Genomic DNA, 17775 nt, shown 5'->3' on the forward strand with positions numbered 1-17775 from the left:
AATCAATTCTATACTGCACAGGGAGCCAGTGTAAAGAGGCCAAAACAGGGGTAATATGTTCACTTTTCCTGGTTTTAGTCAGAATTCTAGCGGTGGTATTCTGAACAAGCTGCAAGCGGGATACCACGTTTTGGAACACAAGCACAAAGTGAATTACAATAATCAATTTTAGATTAAACAAAGGCATGTACTAGTCTCTCCGCATCTGATACGGAAATAATTGGTCCAAGTTTGGCTGTATTTCTCAAATGGTAAAAAAGATAAAATAACTTCCCCAATACGAGTCGCAAATGATAGATCAGGATCAAAGATGAATCCCAAACTCTTCATTTCTAATTTAAGTTTTGATGAGAGACTACAAGGGTCGAGCTCATGTAACCCCACATTTCCTTTTAGTTGGTTCTGTGAGCCCACTAGAATAACCTCTGTTTTATCTGAATTCAACATTAGAACATTCTGTGACATCCAATGCTTGATGTCTCTAAGGCAAGTAGCTAATAACACAGAGGCAGAAGTAAAACCTGGCTTTAGAACAAATATAGCTGGGTATCATCAGCATAGCAATGGAAGTTCACTCCGTGTCTGTGGATAATGTGACCCAACGGTAGCATATATAATGAAAACAGCAAGGGACCTAGAATGGAGCCCACTGGAACACCACAGACAACTTCCAATAATGCTGATTTTTACCCCACCAATGGAGACAAACTGAAACCTACCAGAAAGATAAGATTTGAGCCAGGATAGGACAAGGCCAGACAGTCCCACTGTGCTTTCAAGATGATTCAGTAGGATGGAATGGTCTGCAGTATCAAAGGCGTTGATACCCATGGACATGTGGGACGTATCCCTAACACCTAGGAGGAACATTATTTTTTTAAGAGTGTTGTCCTCCAGGGAAGGAATGAATAGGATGATATCAAGATGAGACTGTAGTATTAGCCCCATATGTTGTGAACTAGCGACGCTGTCAGTTCCTGTAAGGGGTAATGATGAAACAAAAAGCCCCATAGTATCATAGTTATAGTCGTAATAGCTTTGTTATGCGTTGGGTTTCAAAATTGTTTTGTGGATGGAGGCAAGATGGCTGGAAATCCTCCAATAGACAGGTTCTCGTCTTTGTTCTTTGTGTCGTGTTCTTGGTCTGGATTATCTGAGTCGATGGTGGTATTTTATTTTTAAAGAAATGCAGTTTTCTCACCGCTCAGCAGGAGTGGACCACGTTTTTCGTAATATGGCCAAGTTTTGGCCATCCGCCTGCTTGTACTACAATTAAACTAATTTGCGTCTCTATTAAAGCTGGCATATGAACACCTGCTGGAATATAGATGTCGTTACCTATTGAATTATTACGAATGCTTTTGTCGTTTGCCATTAATACTTCATTTGACAAAAAACTGAATTGACCAATTATGTCACTGCGTTTCGCGATGATACTCAGTTACCCCCTCATGTCACAAGTGTTGGTTGTTATTACCTGTTCTTTGAAATTTGAAACAGGTTTCTTTTTGTTGGGCCCCCCCCTATGAGATCTAATTGGCTTTCTTGTAACTGTAGTGCAAAGAAACATTGTCCTATAAACATTTAATATTTCATGATATGTAAAGGTGATCACTGAATATAGCTCATTGCTTGTCAGTTTAAGTGCAACTTCACTTAAGCCCAGTTTATAATGTTAAGTTCAAATGAAAAGTGTATTATAATCTTGTCACGTGCAATGAACAATGCGTTATAAACAAACCAGCAATGGGTATGGTGATTGAGGATATTGCAGTCCTAAAGCCGTCCAAATGTCCGCATAGGGTCACGTCGATGTATCAATAATCGTTTGATTGAACTGTGTATAACGCGCTTGTTGTTTTACTTTTCATCGTGGTTGCGTTTTCTATCCTTTTGATTGTTTCTGTTTTGTTGTTTTGCCTTTCGTGTTTTTTAGAACCAATGGCCCTTAAGGTCTTAATATTAAAAAGGGCTCTTTGTTAGAGGTTCTTTCTTGAGTTTTAGCTTTTACTAGCATGGTACCGAATTATAGCCTTTGTCACCAATATTGTTGTTTCACACGTGAGGGTCCATGATTATGTGGATACTATCAAATAGGTAGCATAGGCAGAAAGTTTGCATTTATGAATGTACAGGGCAAAAAACAACAAAAAACCAAAAAATGGCCAAACCACACAAACGAGCACCTCCGTTTTAACCAGCGAAAGGAAAAAAAGAACGAAAGAAAGAAGAGCAAGAGAAAAAAAACCGAAAACACAGTCTTGTAATACTTTAAGAACACTGAAGTTATATTGGTTCTTCTGTCCTTTTTAAGACAAATCTCAAGAACTTTGCAAGTGTCTGTAATTGTTGTGGCCAAGACCATCGCATATGATTTGCAGAGAAGAAAGAAAATGGCACAGCACTCATGAGGAATCTCGAACAAAGTTCAGGCCGGGGCCAAGGGTGACCGCCAGACTTGGGAACTGAACACAACGTGAGGACCGAAGAGTTCCCTTCGAAGAAAGTCTGCAAAGTTGCAGAAACCGGCCGATTTTTTTGTTTTAATTATTTTTACTTATTATAAATGCCCCCACGCCTCGCCCCACTGAAATCACAGCCTCAGTTAAATCATGCTACTAGAAGCTACAGACCATGCCTTAACACTCAGCAACATGTTCATCGGCGGGGAGAGCATTGCACATCCATCGAAGCTGGAACCTACTAACTGGTCTTAAGCGACTTGCTCATGCAAAACTAAATAAACCATTGCTAAGAGTGCAGAATAAGAGGAAGAGACTTGAAGGGGGTCACGGGAAGAGACCCGACGCACTTGCCACGGGCCAAAAAAACGAAAAAAAACCAAACAATAAACACTGGAAATCAAAAAAAAATAAAAAACATCATACCATATAAATAAAAGGGATGTTTGAGCCGGAGGAGTTCACAGGTGGGGAAGTTGGTCGTATGTGCACCTCACTAATGAGTCAAAACCGTTTTACACTACATCTTTGGCGTCCAACGCACGCCCCACGACGTACACGCCTATTGCTGAAAAGCATGCAGAGAGCGGACTGGGGGCCCTCGACACCGCGAATCGCACCTGTTTATTGCTGTGTGAGTCACCACTGATGTAAAGCATGAGAGGCAGAGTAGTTTCTTGTGTCACATGGTTGGGGTTGGCGTTTGGGTTGCTCCGGTGTCAGAGGTCGCTGCTTGGTCAGACGCGTTCGCGTGTCTTTACCCATGTCATGGCAAAGCGCAAACCGCCGGCATATCATACGCCCCTACATCCCCACGAGGGTTATGCCATTCCATCCAGGATTACGGCTTCACGTTGTGCACTTTCCTAGTGGTTTTATTCTTCACGCAAGATATGACCCCAAATACCAAAAACCAACCTCAAACAGTCTTGTCGCCCATCTTGTCTTTTGCAAGAGACCATGAACTATCGGGCGAGAAGAAGGCGAACCGTGACACAAGCAATATAATGACTTCTCGCGCTGTCCCAGGTCTTCAGACCCAACTACCCTCACTTAGCACTTGTTACCGGGGACCGAATCCTGGGACAGAAGACGTACAAAGCCACAGCTAAACCAACCGTTGCCCCAATCTCTGGGAATGCTTCGCAGACTTGTTGATGTGCAAGAGAGCTTATGGCACCGCTAGCCTGGGTGGGGGAAGGACACCTCCCCTCTCGCGATGCTTCGGCGCAGCGGATTCATCTAATGCCTATGACACATGCGTTAACCTCTGAACTCCAATGGAGTACTCGTGTTTAGTCCCTGAGCTTCGTTATTAAGGCCAGGTGTGCACGACCTATTTTGAGGGAATCCACTAGATCTTTAGAGCACTATTTCCTTCACATTGCTGTTATACTCATTACATTTTGGTGTTTTATGATATGGGCATACCGCAATGTACTTCCATGATCTGTCTCAAGTATTTACAGTCACACCCGTATTCTACAAATGTAACCCATTGTCATTATGAAAAAAAAACAAATAAAACAAAACCAAAAAAATAAAAAAAACTAGTTTTTTACCAGCAAGTGCTGTACGCAAAACTTTTGACGGCCATGATGGCTCCTGGACTTTATGTAGCTTTCGTTGATTAACTGAGTTACAATAACATCCTCATTATGGTCACCTATATTATTATTATTTTTTGTTTTAACTGGAGTCATCAATCATCAAAATAAGATATACTAATTTTAGCCCATTTCTAGCTGCATATTGTGAGCGATTTGAGCATACGCAATGGAGGAGTATTGTCTAGCTGCGATCATGATGGTATACAGCCACTTGAGCAGCGGAAGGGAAAGAGCAGAGTAAAAACCAACAGGACTCAGAAAACCAAGGAACACTGTTTGCACAGAACCATGACCACACAGGCCCAGCAGAAAAAAAAAAAAACATTCTGATCATTATCATAATATAAGGACGGGGCTGGGGTTCACATGCTCTAGTGTGGTTAATGATCCAACACCAACCAAATCAGGGTTTTTTTGTTTTGTTTTAGTTGTCTGCTTGAACACAAAGGTGTAATGCATTTTGTTATTTTGTTTTTATTAATTTTGTATGATTATTTTTTTTTTTTTTTTTTTTACAAAAATTATATTACCTTATTATTTTGTAACCCCAATACTGCATACAATGTAAAAACACCAGTTATCTTTCACATTAGTGGTATGTTTACTTTTTTTGGTACTTTTCAAAAGCTTTTTTAGTTTATTTTTTTTTTTTTATTGCATCTAATTTAAACCTACCTATTTAAAAATCACAAGATCAAAGCACATGCCTGTCAAAGCTAAACTATTTTCTGTGGCCAATACATCTTTTTATTAAGCATTAGACTTTTGTTTTAAATAGGAAAATGTAACTTACACACAGCATCACACTCACAGGCACTGTCGGCACAGCATCATAAACATGAATCGAGACAAAAACAGACAAGCAATAACAAAGCAACACAAAAAATACTTTAAAACAAGATCTGCCCAGTATTTTCTTTATCATTTACAACCACGATAACTGTATGGAATAAATAGCACATTTGTGTTAGAAGACGTTATTTGACAAAAGCTTTATTTTGGCAGAAAATGTGACATTTGTCAGATTTTCCATTGTGCAGTGTATAAGCTGGTAGAGGTGGTGAATGGCACAATAAGTTCAGAAGAGATGTCCAAAAAGGTCGTGTGAAATGGCAAGAAAAACTTGGGCCAAAACTCATCAACATAAAAGGAAAGAGCACGGCTAACAACAGTTCATTTATAATAAACAAAATAACACCTACTGTAGAAAATATTCCCACTAAAGGAAACACCCCCTCTCATGTCCCTTCTCTTGCTGTATTTTCTTACTTCACTGAAATCCCATCTCTCTTACCTATAGACTTTTTTAAAAACTTTATTCCTTTTTCCCTTTGCTTATGTGACCAACTGAACCTAGAAACAGTTCACAGCTATGCAAGTTTAAGGTCCAACGTGTGTATAATAAGCACTAAGAGAACCTCAGGACAACATTAAGAGATCTTTATACTTTAACAATACCATTGTATATTTTATAGTCATTACAACAAGTCCTTAAGAAAATTGTCATTCAATGTACAGTTTATTTTAGTATTTCTAAATTTACCACTAGTGAGTGTTTTATGGTTATAGATTATATTTTATTTAAAAGCATTGTATCGAACCAACTGTATTAGATAAGGCCCTCGGATTGGGAGAGTGCTCAGGGAAGGTAGGAAAGCTGCACTTACAAGGTCTCTGTGAAGCACCCAGTTTGCATGTAGGTAATGAATCCCATCAAGAATCTGATAAAGCAGTGATTTGACCATTCCTCTTGGCAACTGCATGGGTTTTTTATTAGCTTTCGAGGAACGGTGAAATTTTATAATATGCTGCAAAGCAACAGAAATGAACATGTGATAAAACCATATGAAAGGAACTATTGAAAGGCAATTAAAATATAAACACATGTTTAGTCACATAATACTTAAGCATTACATTATATAATGATATGTATACCAGGACAGAACAGACAAAACATTTGGCTTACACTAGGCAAACTTGCCAGCAAATATTCCTGTCAATAACTGCTAGCAATTACTTTCCATACTTTTACCACATTAAATTTTCTATTATGCACACACCAGCTTTTAAATGCAATATGCATGTAGGCAGCAATAAGATAGACTATCACAAAACAGGGCACATAAATGTGTACATTTGGAGTTGTGGATTATAACTGTATAGATCATAGCTAGCATATGATTGAACATTTCAATTGATTAAAATCGTTAGCGCCTCTTCCAAGTTAAAACAACTGTAATGCTACTGTAACACATACCCACAAATCATGTTCTGCATAATCAAACAGGAGCCAGACCTTCCTGTCGCTGTGAGAAAGGAACACTTTCTGCAGTGCAATCACATTGGGGTGTTTCAATTCTCTCAAGAGCTGAAAAACAAGACGGAGACAGCAATGACAAAGAGACTCTTCAGAAGAACTGGAGGCACACAGAGGCAGAAACTGAGAAATATTCATAACAATATGAATAAAGAATAAATAATTTTCAGCCATTACTAAATTTTGTTTCAACCATATTATACTCACAGGTTTGATCACATACAGTAAATATGACTGAACAGAAAGATACCTATTGTAGTGAGAAGCTGTTAAGACGCTCCAGGAGACTTTGGGTTTGGGTATGGTAACATCACCTGGACAAAGGAAAAGTTAAAATTGCCTCCATGACAAGACCATAACAAAGTCAACAGAGGGCCACCAAGACTATTTAAAAAGCAATGTGTTTGGAAGACTGTACTTCTGATGTTCACCATCAATTCATATCTGGCTGTAACTCCGTGCAGACAGTATACAGTATGTAACTATGACAATAAAACTAAGAGAGGGGGGATGCTCATAAACTGAGCATTAATTCAACAACAAACCTGGAACCTTGTATTTTCAGATGACAGTTTGTCTCGCTATCAATCGTTCATTTAGTTGTTACAACAGGGGAACAAAACCATATATCCTCAACTGGGTTTTGAAGGGGCCGACCTCTGTATTACATACTGTAGCTACTGTACTTCAAACCAGAACCTGCCAAGAGCAGGGCATTGTGAAAGGCAGCCTTATTTTCCCTGTAGTTTAACTGCAGTTTATTAAGGGTAATGTACATTAACAGTATAACATTAAGTCTGCTTTTCCTGGCATTTTTGTCACTCGTGTGGGAACCTGTTTAATCTCGAGTATATACAATCTGTTGTATACCGATTAAGAAATATCAAGGTCTGACTGACTGTAATCGCTTACTGGAACAGCACAACTATCAGCTATATAAAGTGTACCTTGCAGTGCAAACACACCAATAATTTTATGTACAGATTTAATCAATAGAAAATAAATAAAAGATATGATGGATTTTGTGTGGTGTATGGCTACACCCACTCAGAAATCATGCTGGCCGGAATTAAACCAGAAGTTATGTATGAAAAAGGTAAGCACACATGGCAGCTGTCACTGAAAACATTGAAGATTAACTGAAAGACCCAATTAATTTTAGCAAACAGGGGCCACAACCCTACACTTTTGAACTGCCAGCGAGGCAGTGGGATCCCAAAATCTGTGGCAGATCAGCAACACTGCAAGGTGAGTGTATATTCCAAAATTGTAATGTGTTTCATTACCAAGAATATATGCTTCAGTATTAGTTTAGCAATTGTCTGTTATGGCCTGTAATACCCATTTTAATAATCATGTACAGTAGACATAAGGATTGATGATGGCATTATACTCATCATTACGTCAGTGGTATAAATTGTCGGATGCAGTAAAGTTCAGATAGTTGTTTGTAATCCAGAAATACAGGTTTATAATTTATAATTTATATTCCAACATGGCAATGCCATAACAACTATTTACATGTTTTATATCCTGATGATGCACACACAATAATTAAAGTCTCTCTATAATTTTAAAAGTGATTGCCGATATTAAGACTGTAGGTTTCTGTCAAAAACAGTAATGTAACTGAAATACTGTAACTTACTTACTGGTTAGCTAAGCAAAGAAATTAAGAAACAGACAACACCCAGTGCACTAAACGATTTCCTCTGAGTGGGCATCAATTCTTCCTTGCCTCCCGAACCATCTTCCTCACTGTGTGTGGGGGCAAGTGGCACTTGCATCCTCTACCAGGCAGATTTACCACTGTTCCACTGGTTTTGAACTTCTTCATTATTGCCCTAATAGTGGTAAGTGGTATATTTAGGTTTTTAGCAAGGTTTTTTTTTGTACCCACTGCCTTAGTTATTAAGGTCAACAACCATTTGTCTCTTCTCATTTATGAGAGATTTGCCTTTCCCTATGGTGATGGATGACAAATGGATTTTACATGCGTTTCCTCAGTTTTATACCCCAGTGAAACAGGAACCCATAGAAGGCCACAATACAGTTCCTTAAGACTGAGATGTACTTAAAAAAGTAGAATGTTAATGCAGATTTAATTTTGTTTGATTTTATTTATAAGAATCTTTCGGGGTGCCAATAATTTTGACACCTATCTTTGAGAAAAAAAAAATAAAATTACTTGTTAAAAATAAACGTTTTTCTCTGAGCAATTGTATTAGTATAAAAGAATATAGTTTTCCCATATTTTTGAACATAAAATATAGCTCATTACCTGTGTTGTTTATTTTATACAACTTTTTTGCTCATCTTTATCAAGGGTGCCAATTATTTTGGAGGTGCCTGTATATATATTTTACATTATTATTAATAATGCTAATATTTTTATAAAAAATAAGCTTTAAAAAAAAAAAAAAAAAAAAAATGGTATTGACTTTTATTCCTCAGAGTACAGCAGGTATTGGACATGAGCTGCTATAAAGGAAGACCAAAAGCTAAATCTGTTCTAAATAGTTTCTCTGGGAGCACACCCAAATGTTTTTTAATAAGGCAATCGTGTAGAAATCGCACAGGAATCTGTGTGGCTAGCATGGTAAATTTATCCTGTGGTTTTGTTATGCAACTTCTAGAAGATCCTTGTTCAGATTTGGTCACAACAACACAGTTCAGCCTGTTCAGTATTTATAGAACGATGTATAAGATTGCCCCAATGCCCTGGGTAGAGACATTTAACTTACTGTAGAAGGGAATCATGTAGGCCTATAATGCCCCATGCATGTACTGCATTCTACTGGGACGTGTCAGTAGTTAGTTTCCAACGTGACTGTATAAGAGTTAACACTGTTCCTTCAGTTCTATGTCTACTGATTAAGCAACTTGCAAAACTTTGATAGCTTGAGCTGATGGCTTTACTTGACACACACACACAAAAACCACAAATAACCCCCTACAGTCCTTTACCATAAAATGACTTGTTCTGAAGACAGCAGTGATTGCACTGCAACAGCTCCCACTTTGAACAGTTAAAAAAAAGGATTCAGCATCATACCAAAATGTGTTACACCCAATGTGCTTTTTATTAACCCAGAACCTCTGTGATAACAGAATGCAATAAATGCGGTGACTCACAATAACCAGCGTGGTTCAGCCTACAGAGGTAATCCATTAAAGTACATACCAGACCTACAGTGGAATTAATAGCATGGTTCTTTCTAAATAATTTTGTACCGATACAAAATTTTGATAATCCAATAATCCATGCACCAATTTAGGGCAAGTGGCACGTCTTGGTCTAACCTGATTGGAGGAGAACTTGAAAATGTGCAGAATATGGTCATGCTAGGAGGAGCGGAGGCCCACCTCCAGGGTACAGTTCAGGAGCACCCTACATGCAAGATTTTAGTTCAACAAAAAAATTGACAATTGAATTGCTGTTGTTAAATGTGCCACACACACTGGAAAATGTACAATTACTTTAAGCAATTTTAAGATGGCCCCTATTTGCACACTGTCTTTGAGAAAGTCCAGTACTTCAAAATACTTTCACTGTGCTTTTGCACTGCCTGATTTCTTTCATCTATTTTACTTCTCCCAGCAAAATACTGGAGTTCAGAAGTTCTTCAGTTTGTCTTTTACCTTCCAATAATATTAGTAAATTCCTAAGATTTGTCTTCTTTTTTCATTGCTGCCTTTATATTCCACACGTCTAACATCTCAAACATTTTCGGTCATGGAAAAAATAAAAGAATTTGACTAGGTGCATGGCTGACCTGCAAGCGGTACCTCCTTGGCTGTCCTTACTAAAGTAACATGAAATTCTCCTGTCAGGACACTGCACTCTGATTGGCTATCATATTATTATTAATAAAACAACGAATAATCCTCTCCCAACACCGAAACCCAAATCTTAAGTTCAGTATCCTGTACTGGTCATTACAAAGTAGTTCATGTTTGGCAGTGAAGAAGCATTCCTGTTACTGTAAAAAAAAGTTATTGTATCTATCTTACCTGACCTCACAAAGAGGTCGGCCTTAAAGGGCTATTTCAACTATCCCTGTGAGGAAAGCCTACAGTTGGCATCAGCACCACCTATAGGTCAGGAGGCTGGACATGCTTTAGTACCTTCACCCTGTTACTTATAGAATTGAAAAACAACAAGATACTGTACTGCAAATACTGTAACACACAATTATTGAAATTACAACTCTAAATACAGCCGTTGATTAAATTACAGTACATGTATTAAGAGTCATGACCTTGCTAAATTTCCGTATTAGAATATAAAGAGGTATAACACTGGATAAAAGTGATCTTATGGGTAAGCTTGAAAAAATGTATACAGTACATTGGTTGGTGTAGATAAAACAGCTGCACAAAACAGGATACTCTGCATCAGCGGTCCTCAAACTTGGGGGCGTGGACTGTTTTTTTTTTTGTTTTTTTTTATTACAGTGCACATCTTAACATAGGCTATACCGTATAATGGACAGATACTTTATTTGGGTTTTATTGGCTACTTTGATTGGATCGTCAATAATGCTTCCAATCAGAGGGTTGCATACAGTAGCGATCCCGCCCTCTGTCAGACTGTTATACAGAACAGATTAAAGATGGTTATTTTGAAAACTCAATGCTAACGGTATGCACAAGCACTGCATTAATCTTGAGAACACAGTTGAGGTTTTCAAGGACAACCAATACACTACTTTTGGAAAACAGAGCATAGACAACACAAAGAGGAAAGCTTGCTCAAGATTGTTCTATACTGTACAACCAAAAATAGTTACATTTGAGTAATGTGTCAGACAAATGAACATATTACAGTCCAGATTTCACCAAAGTCTCCCTGCTACTAGCATTCTCACCTTGGCATCTGTTATAAGAACATAAGAACATAAGAACATAAAGTTTACAAACGAGAGGAGGCCATTCGGCCCATCTTGCTCGTTTGGTTGTTAGTAGCTTATTGATCCCAAAATCTCATCAAGCAGCTTCTTGAAGGATCCCAGGGTGTCAGCTTCAACAACATTACTGGGGAGTTGATTCCAGACCCTCACAATTCTCTGTGTAAAAAAGTGCCTCCTATTTTCTGTTCTGAATGCCCCTTTTTCTAAACTCCATTTGTGACCCCTGGTCCTTGTTTCTTTTTTCAGGCTGAAAAAGTCCCTTGGGTCGACACTGTCAATACCTTTTAGAATTTTGAATGCTTGAATTAGGTCGCCACGTAGTCTTCTTTGTTCAAGACTGAACAGATTCAATTCTTTTAGCCTGTCTGCATATGACATGCCTTTTAAGCCTGGAATAATTCTGGTCGCTCTTCTTTGCACTCTTTCTAGAGCAGCAATATCTTTTTTATAGCGAGGTGACCAGAACTGAACACAATATTCAAGATGAGGTCTTACTAGTGCATTGTACAGTTTTAACATTACTTCCCTTGATTTAAATTCAACACTTTTCACAATGTATCCGAGCATCTTGTTAGCCTTTTTTATAGCTTCCCCACATTGTCTAGATGAAGACATTTCTGAGTCAACAAAAACTCCTAGGTCTTTTTCATAGATTCCTTCTCCAATTTCAATATCTCCCATATGATATTTATAATGTACATTTTTATTTCCTGCGTGCAGTACCTTACACTTTTCTCTATTAAATGTCATTTGCCATGTGTCTGCCCAGTTCTGAATCTTGTCTAGATCATTTTGAATGACCTTTGCTGCTGCAACAGTGTTTGCCACTCCTCCTACTTTTGTGTCGTCTGCAAATTTAACAAGTTTGCTTACTATACCAGAATCTAAATCATTAATGTAGATTAGGAATAGCAGAGGACCTAATACTGATCCCTGTGGTACACCGCTGGTTACCACACTCCATTCTGAGGTTTTTCCTCTAATCAGTACTTTCTGTTTTCTACATGTTAACCACTCCCTAATCCATGTACATGTGTTTCCTTGAATCCCAACTGCGTTCAGTTTGAGAATTAATCTTTTGTGCGGGACTTTGTCAAAAGCTTTCTGGAAATCTAAATAAACCATGTCATATGCTTTGCAATTATCCATTATCGATGTTGCATCCTCAAAAAAATCAAGCAAGTTAGTTAGGCACGATCTCCCTTTCCTAAAACCATGTTGACTGTCTCCCAGTACCCTGTTACCATATAGGTAATTTTCCATTTTGGATCTTATTATAGTTTCCATAAGTTTGCATATAATAGAAGTCAGGCTTACTGGTCTGTAGTTACCTGGTTCAGTTTTGTTTCCCTTTTTGTGGATCGGTATTACGTTTGCAATTTTCCAGTCTGTCGGTACCACCCCTGTGTCAAGAGACTGCTGCATGATCTTGGTTAGCGGTTTGAATCCCCTCCCCGGGCTTGTCAAATCATTTCTCCAGACATTTCCAGGGAGGGGCTGAGCTGTAAGTGATGCTGTCACCAATGTTAACCAGTGGTTAGTGTATAATCCCATAGGCCATATGCTGTATTGTGTATTCAATAGTATTTTATAATGATGACAGCATTTTAACCTGAAAACAATGATATTCATTTCCAGATCGTGAGGCTGTTATTTCGGAACAGCCGCACGCCGATATGACGAATTTCACTACTTGACTTGGGGGGCGGGATTTAATCTATACCTTGTCATGACAAGCAACAGCTGGATTTTATTAGAGCATTTTACAGCATTGGGGACTCACCAGGGGGTGTGGGGAGCAGATTAACTGATTAGCTGATTAACCCTTTTAGTTTCTACATTTCACTCGATATACAGTAATAGCACTATCGGGATGGGTTAGTTGGGCTCCAGATGTTCCACCTGCAGAAGACAAGATTGTGCATTGTGGAAGCAATCTCCATTCTGCACAGTCTGGCACTGATCCAAGTGTTCCTTCAATGCTGAACAAGAAACGTGTCCTTTGATCAAGCTCTCGGAGGTCAGACGGGCGTCAAATTTCTATGAAAATGCCTGCGGTTGCAGTAACCAGCCCTAAGCAGGTGGACGCCCATGCTTGTTTTTTTGTTAACCTTAAGGATCTCTGTGCTTTGGCTTTCCGCTGGTAAGAATCTCATTATCCGTTTCTACGTAATGGATTTGCCATCAAAGAGGTTTGAATCATAAGCATACTCTTAAAAGAAAAATCATGGAACCTGTAAGCAGGCAGGCCCACTGAGCCATGTATAAGTACTAACATAGCATACTCAAAAATGCAACAGTGTTTTATTCAATAAACACAGTGGACCACTCCTTTGTTAATAGTAAATATTATTTGACAGAAAAATAGTAGATTTTACGGCTGCGTCCAAAGGTTTGTCGGGCGGCATTCATGCACTGTATGTTATATTTCTTTTTTGGTCAATGTGCGAATTCTATAAAATCACACTTAAAATGTTACTCACATGCAAAATTCAATCTTTTGATTTGTAGAATGCATATTACTAAAACAAAAGTTGTTGTATTATAATCCGCTACCAAGTCGTTATACGTAGCAACTCTATATGGTGGCGCTTGCGTGCAATAGAGCAGGGTATATTATGCAAAAGCACTGGGGGGGGGGGGGGGGGGGGGGGGGTACCTATAGCAGACAGCGGCTGTATTGCTTCAGTAAAATATGTACTTACTACCTAGTGTACAAGACATTGTAAGAGAAGTGCTATAGTAGTACAAATATGAAACACTAACACTAATAATTTTTATTTCGAAAACTGAGCATCGCCCTCCTGTTTCCAGCTCATGTTATCCAGTGGCAGGACTTTAATCTCTTCATTTGCCATCTCGACAGCAAAGTGTTGTACAGCGTCAGCTATATGCAAGCGACTGTTGATGCATCATGGAGGCACATCCAATCTCCAGGGTCACTTGACAAGCTTAAATTCATATTATTATTTAATCTTTTTTTGTTTTATTAGTAGTATTAAAGTAATATAAAGGGACTGTGACTGATAACCTGCTTGGAACGGTAATTGCTAAGTAAAGCTTTCTTTTGCAATTCTTTTAATTGCCAGCAATAAGGTGCTGCTACAATGCAACTTTACTGTATATAATCACAAGCAGCACCAATTAGAACAAAAGTTATTAATGTTGTCCCACTTTGCATTTTGGGCCAAAACTTAACAGACATATCTTTAAAAGTGTGGGTGATACAACACCAGTAATTTAAAGTGACACTTTACCTAGATTTTCAGCGCCAGACTTGTTGGGCTTTCATCTGGGATTTTCACAGATTTCAAACCAGTTTGCTCTGTATTTCTCAATCATTTGCTAGCAGCACTTGAAATACAGTATTACAATTTTAAAAGTCAATTTTTGTCATACTATCAGTGTGACATGGTTTTGTTAAAATGTAATGTATTGTTATTTAGTTACTTTTCCAGTTCAAGGTTGACATTCAACATGCAGCACACAGCTGTGGAGGATATGCTTTGCCTGATTTCATTAGAATTGTACTTATTGCAGCACTTTGTTAGTGCTCTGCTGCTAAGCGACCTTAATATTTGATTGCATTTTCACCGCATCATACAAACCATTTTCTTTAAAAACAACGGTAGAGCAGGTTGGAACTGAAGTATTACGTTTGTGCAACAAGCAAAATACAAACTAAAGGGATATGTGACAGGGTGCAGCCTGTCTTTGTGTTTTGTGGTGTTTAGAGTGGATGCGAGTCTGCTGTGTGGATCTGAGTGAATGAGTTTGTGTGAGGAATGTGTGAAAGGTGCCCAATTAGCTGCAGCACCTGTATAAAAGGGAGTGGAGGGAGTGGTTGGGAGTGTTAGTTGGCAAGTGTTTGTAAGAGTGAGAAGACCTGTGTGTGCGCGTGCGTGCAAGAGAGAGAGTGTATTTTGTGTTTAGAATTTATTGTTAACAGTGTTTTGTGTTTGTTCTGTTTATTTGGCCACTCTGCCTTTTTGTTTGGTAATTATTATTTAATTAAAAGTATTTTATTTGCTGCACCTTCCGTCTCTGAGTCTCCTCACTTTGGCTATCCTGTCACAAGATATAATAAAAACAGCGTGATCCAGTGAAATCACCACACTGAAATTGCTTTCTCAAACAAAAAGTTCAGAGAAGAACTTTGAAATTATAACAATGTGGTTTTAAGGGACCTAAAAAGAGCTCTTTGTTTCCCTAATACAATTCCACTACTGTATTAGACCTTAGACATTTGTAAGTGTGTGCATGGGTTGGGTATCACAACACAGCAACTAATCTCCATTAGGTTTTTAGTTTTTTGTTTTGGACCTGCACAGAATGGTAATTGAATGGGGATTGAAAAGATCAATTTCAATACTTCGGTTTGTGTCAGCGTGATATTTTATTGAAACCAAGTCACAAATACTTGGATACAGTATTCACCTTCTTACAGTAAATGATAGACTATGAATACACTGATACATGTAAATAGAGAAGCTTCCAGAAACCACTAGTGCTGCATTACACTGAAGCAAACCTTAGTAACAAAGTTCATTGCAGTCTAGAATTCCTGCTAGGTATTCGAGTTGGGAAATAATTAATTTGCTAGTTCTGTAAACAAAGCTAAAACATGTAAAGCTCCCTGCTTCTCCCTGCCAGCAATGTCCAAACAAGGAATCTGTAAAGAATCAGAGACTTGTGTCATCGCTGATGCCCAGAACCCTCCAATACATCTTTGCTTGTGTTAATGATTGTAAAATACAATCTCTGGGAATTTATTTGAATGCATCTTACAACGCATATAAAACTGTACACTATACATGGCCACCACCACTTTTTAACTGTATAAACAAAGCATCAAGACTGTCTGGTGTCAATTTACTATTACCCAGTTAAACTGCAACAAAGGAAGTTAAGCTCAGCTAATATATGGTTAACTCGGCTAGCTGTGTTCAATATTTCCTGACAAAGATTTTTATGCAGGATATAAACTATATATATATACCCTTAAAGCAGTGCTGTATTCCCAGTCTTTTGGTATGAAAACATATCAATCTTGCAATTCTTTCAATTGAAGGAAACACAGAACAATATTAATTGTGCCGATTTTCCCAAAATACCAAATATTCGAAATAAACAGAACAAACGCTATTGTCCATTAATGAGATTTTAGGAGCCGAGGGAACTTGGCTCATCTCTCATTTAACTTTTTTTTTTTGTTGTTGTTTTTTGTTTCCTGCATGACAAATAAATACAGATATGTTCAAGTTTTGAAACACAAGAAACATGACAAAACAGATGTGGGGGGAAAAAAGTGGCTCTAGCATTGAATTGCAAGTGATTTCAGTAAGTGTCATTGTTCAGAGCCTTGTACACTTAACACATTGCACTTCACAATACAATACTGTACTGAAACACTGTAAATGAAGTGGAAAATCTGAATCACAAAAGTAAAAAAGCAATACTATGTAAAAGTTAATTTTTTTTTATTGAAAATGTCGGTTTACACAAAATGTTTTAAACATTTACAGCTATCCACTTTTTTTTTCTTTTTTTTTTTTTTTAGCCATGTACCAGAGAGAGACAAGCTACGTACAAGCCAGTCTCTGAGCAAGATGGGCCGAATGGCCTCCTCTCGTTTGTAAACTTTCTTATGTTCTTATCAAAACTACGTTACCGTTTAACAGCAACAGCAGTTTTTTAATTGCTGTCACTTCAGGATTTCGCTAACACTGAGCATGGCATCCAGCATCCTATTTTCCATATTTCAACTATACACAATTAAAGGTGCAGTCACCAAATCCAACACTTACAAAATATACAACACTTACAAAAATATTTAGACTATAAACATGCCGAGTTCTTTGCAGTCATCAGCTGCAGATTAAATCACTCAACAGAATGAGCAAACAAACCAGTGAGTACAGACATTAAGTCACTGTTTTAGTATCACTTTGGTGTCTAAGCAAGCTGTTGTTTTTTAACAGTTGAATATGACAGCAACCAACTTGTTCCTGTAGTAGCACTCAGCAAATGGTTTTGGCGACCATTTTTTTTGGCCAAGGAGCCATTGGCTCCTAAGGCACAAAGTTTGTCTGGAGCCATGTGATGAGAGGATTTGTTGTGAACTTTCAGTTACTGATGGGGAACCAAAGCAGCCACTCTGTGTTGTTGACTGAGGTGAACTCTTGTCAAATAATTAGATGATGACATTTTTATTGAGAAAACCGGTTGTAATGGGGTAGGTCTCTATTTTACAACAGCCGTTTAAGATTGTACACAGTTACTGCTACACCTGGTGGTCCCTGCTGGAAACTGGCACCTATGATGCAAACAGTTTAAGAAACTGGCACCTATGATGAAAATGTTGAAACCACTGTGCTACAGTATATCACCCAATAGGATATTCAGGCATTTAAACTGAGAACCATAGTTAATTACTATTTCAAATCACACGGTCCAATTTCAGTGATGGCAAG

At 38.1% G+C, this 17775-nt stretch overlaps 1 protein-coding gene across 2 annotated transcripts in view; it reads right to left on the reverse strand.

The window, feature by feature from the left end:
• The window catches only part of LOC121317568 (cyclin-dependent kinase 19-like), a 63324-nt gene that overhangs the window by 21250 nt on the left and 24299 nt on the right, over positions 1–17775 (reverse strand). For both annotated transcript variants that reach the window (XR_005950510.1, XM_041253644.1), the window contains exons 3-4: positions 6330–6440; positions 5740–5880 (exon numbers count right to left, since the gene is read on the reverse strand). Coding sequence is in view for 1 of the 2 variants with exons in the window: in XM_041253644.1 (XP_041109578.1) it covers positions 5740–5880; positions 6330–6440 (252 nt within the window). In the remaining variant the exon portion in view is untranslated. The remainder of the gene's footprint in view (positions 1–5739; positions 5881–6329; positions 6441–17775) is intronic.

The sequence above is a fragment of the Polyodon spathula genome, chromosome 6 (genome assembly GCF_017654505.1).
Source record: "Polyodon spathula isolate WHYD16114869_AA chromosome 6, ASM1765450v1, whole genome shotgun sequence".
Lineage (NCBI taxonomy): Eukaryota > Metazoa > Chordata > Actinopteri > Acipenseriformes > Polyodontidae > Polyodon > Polyodon spathula.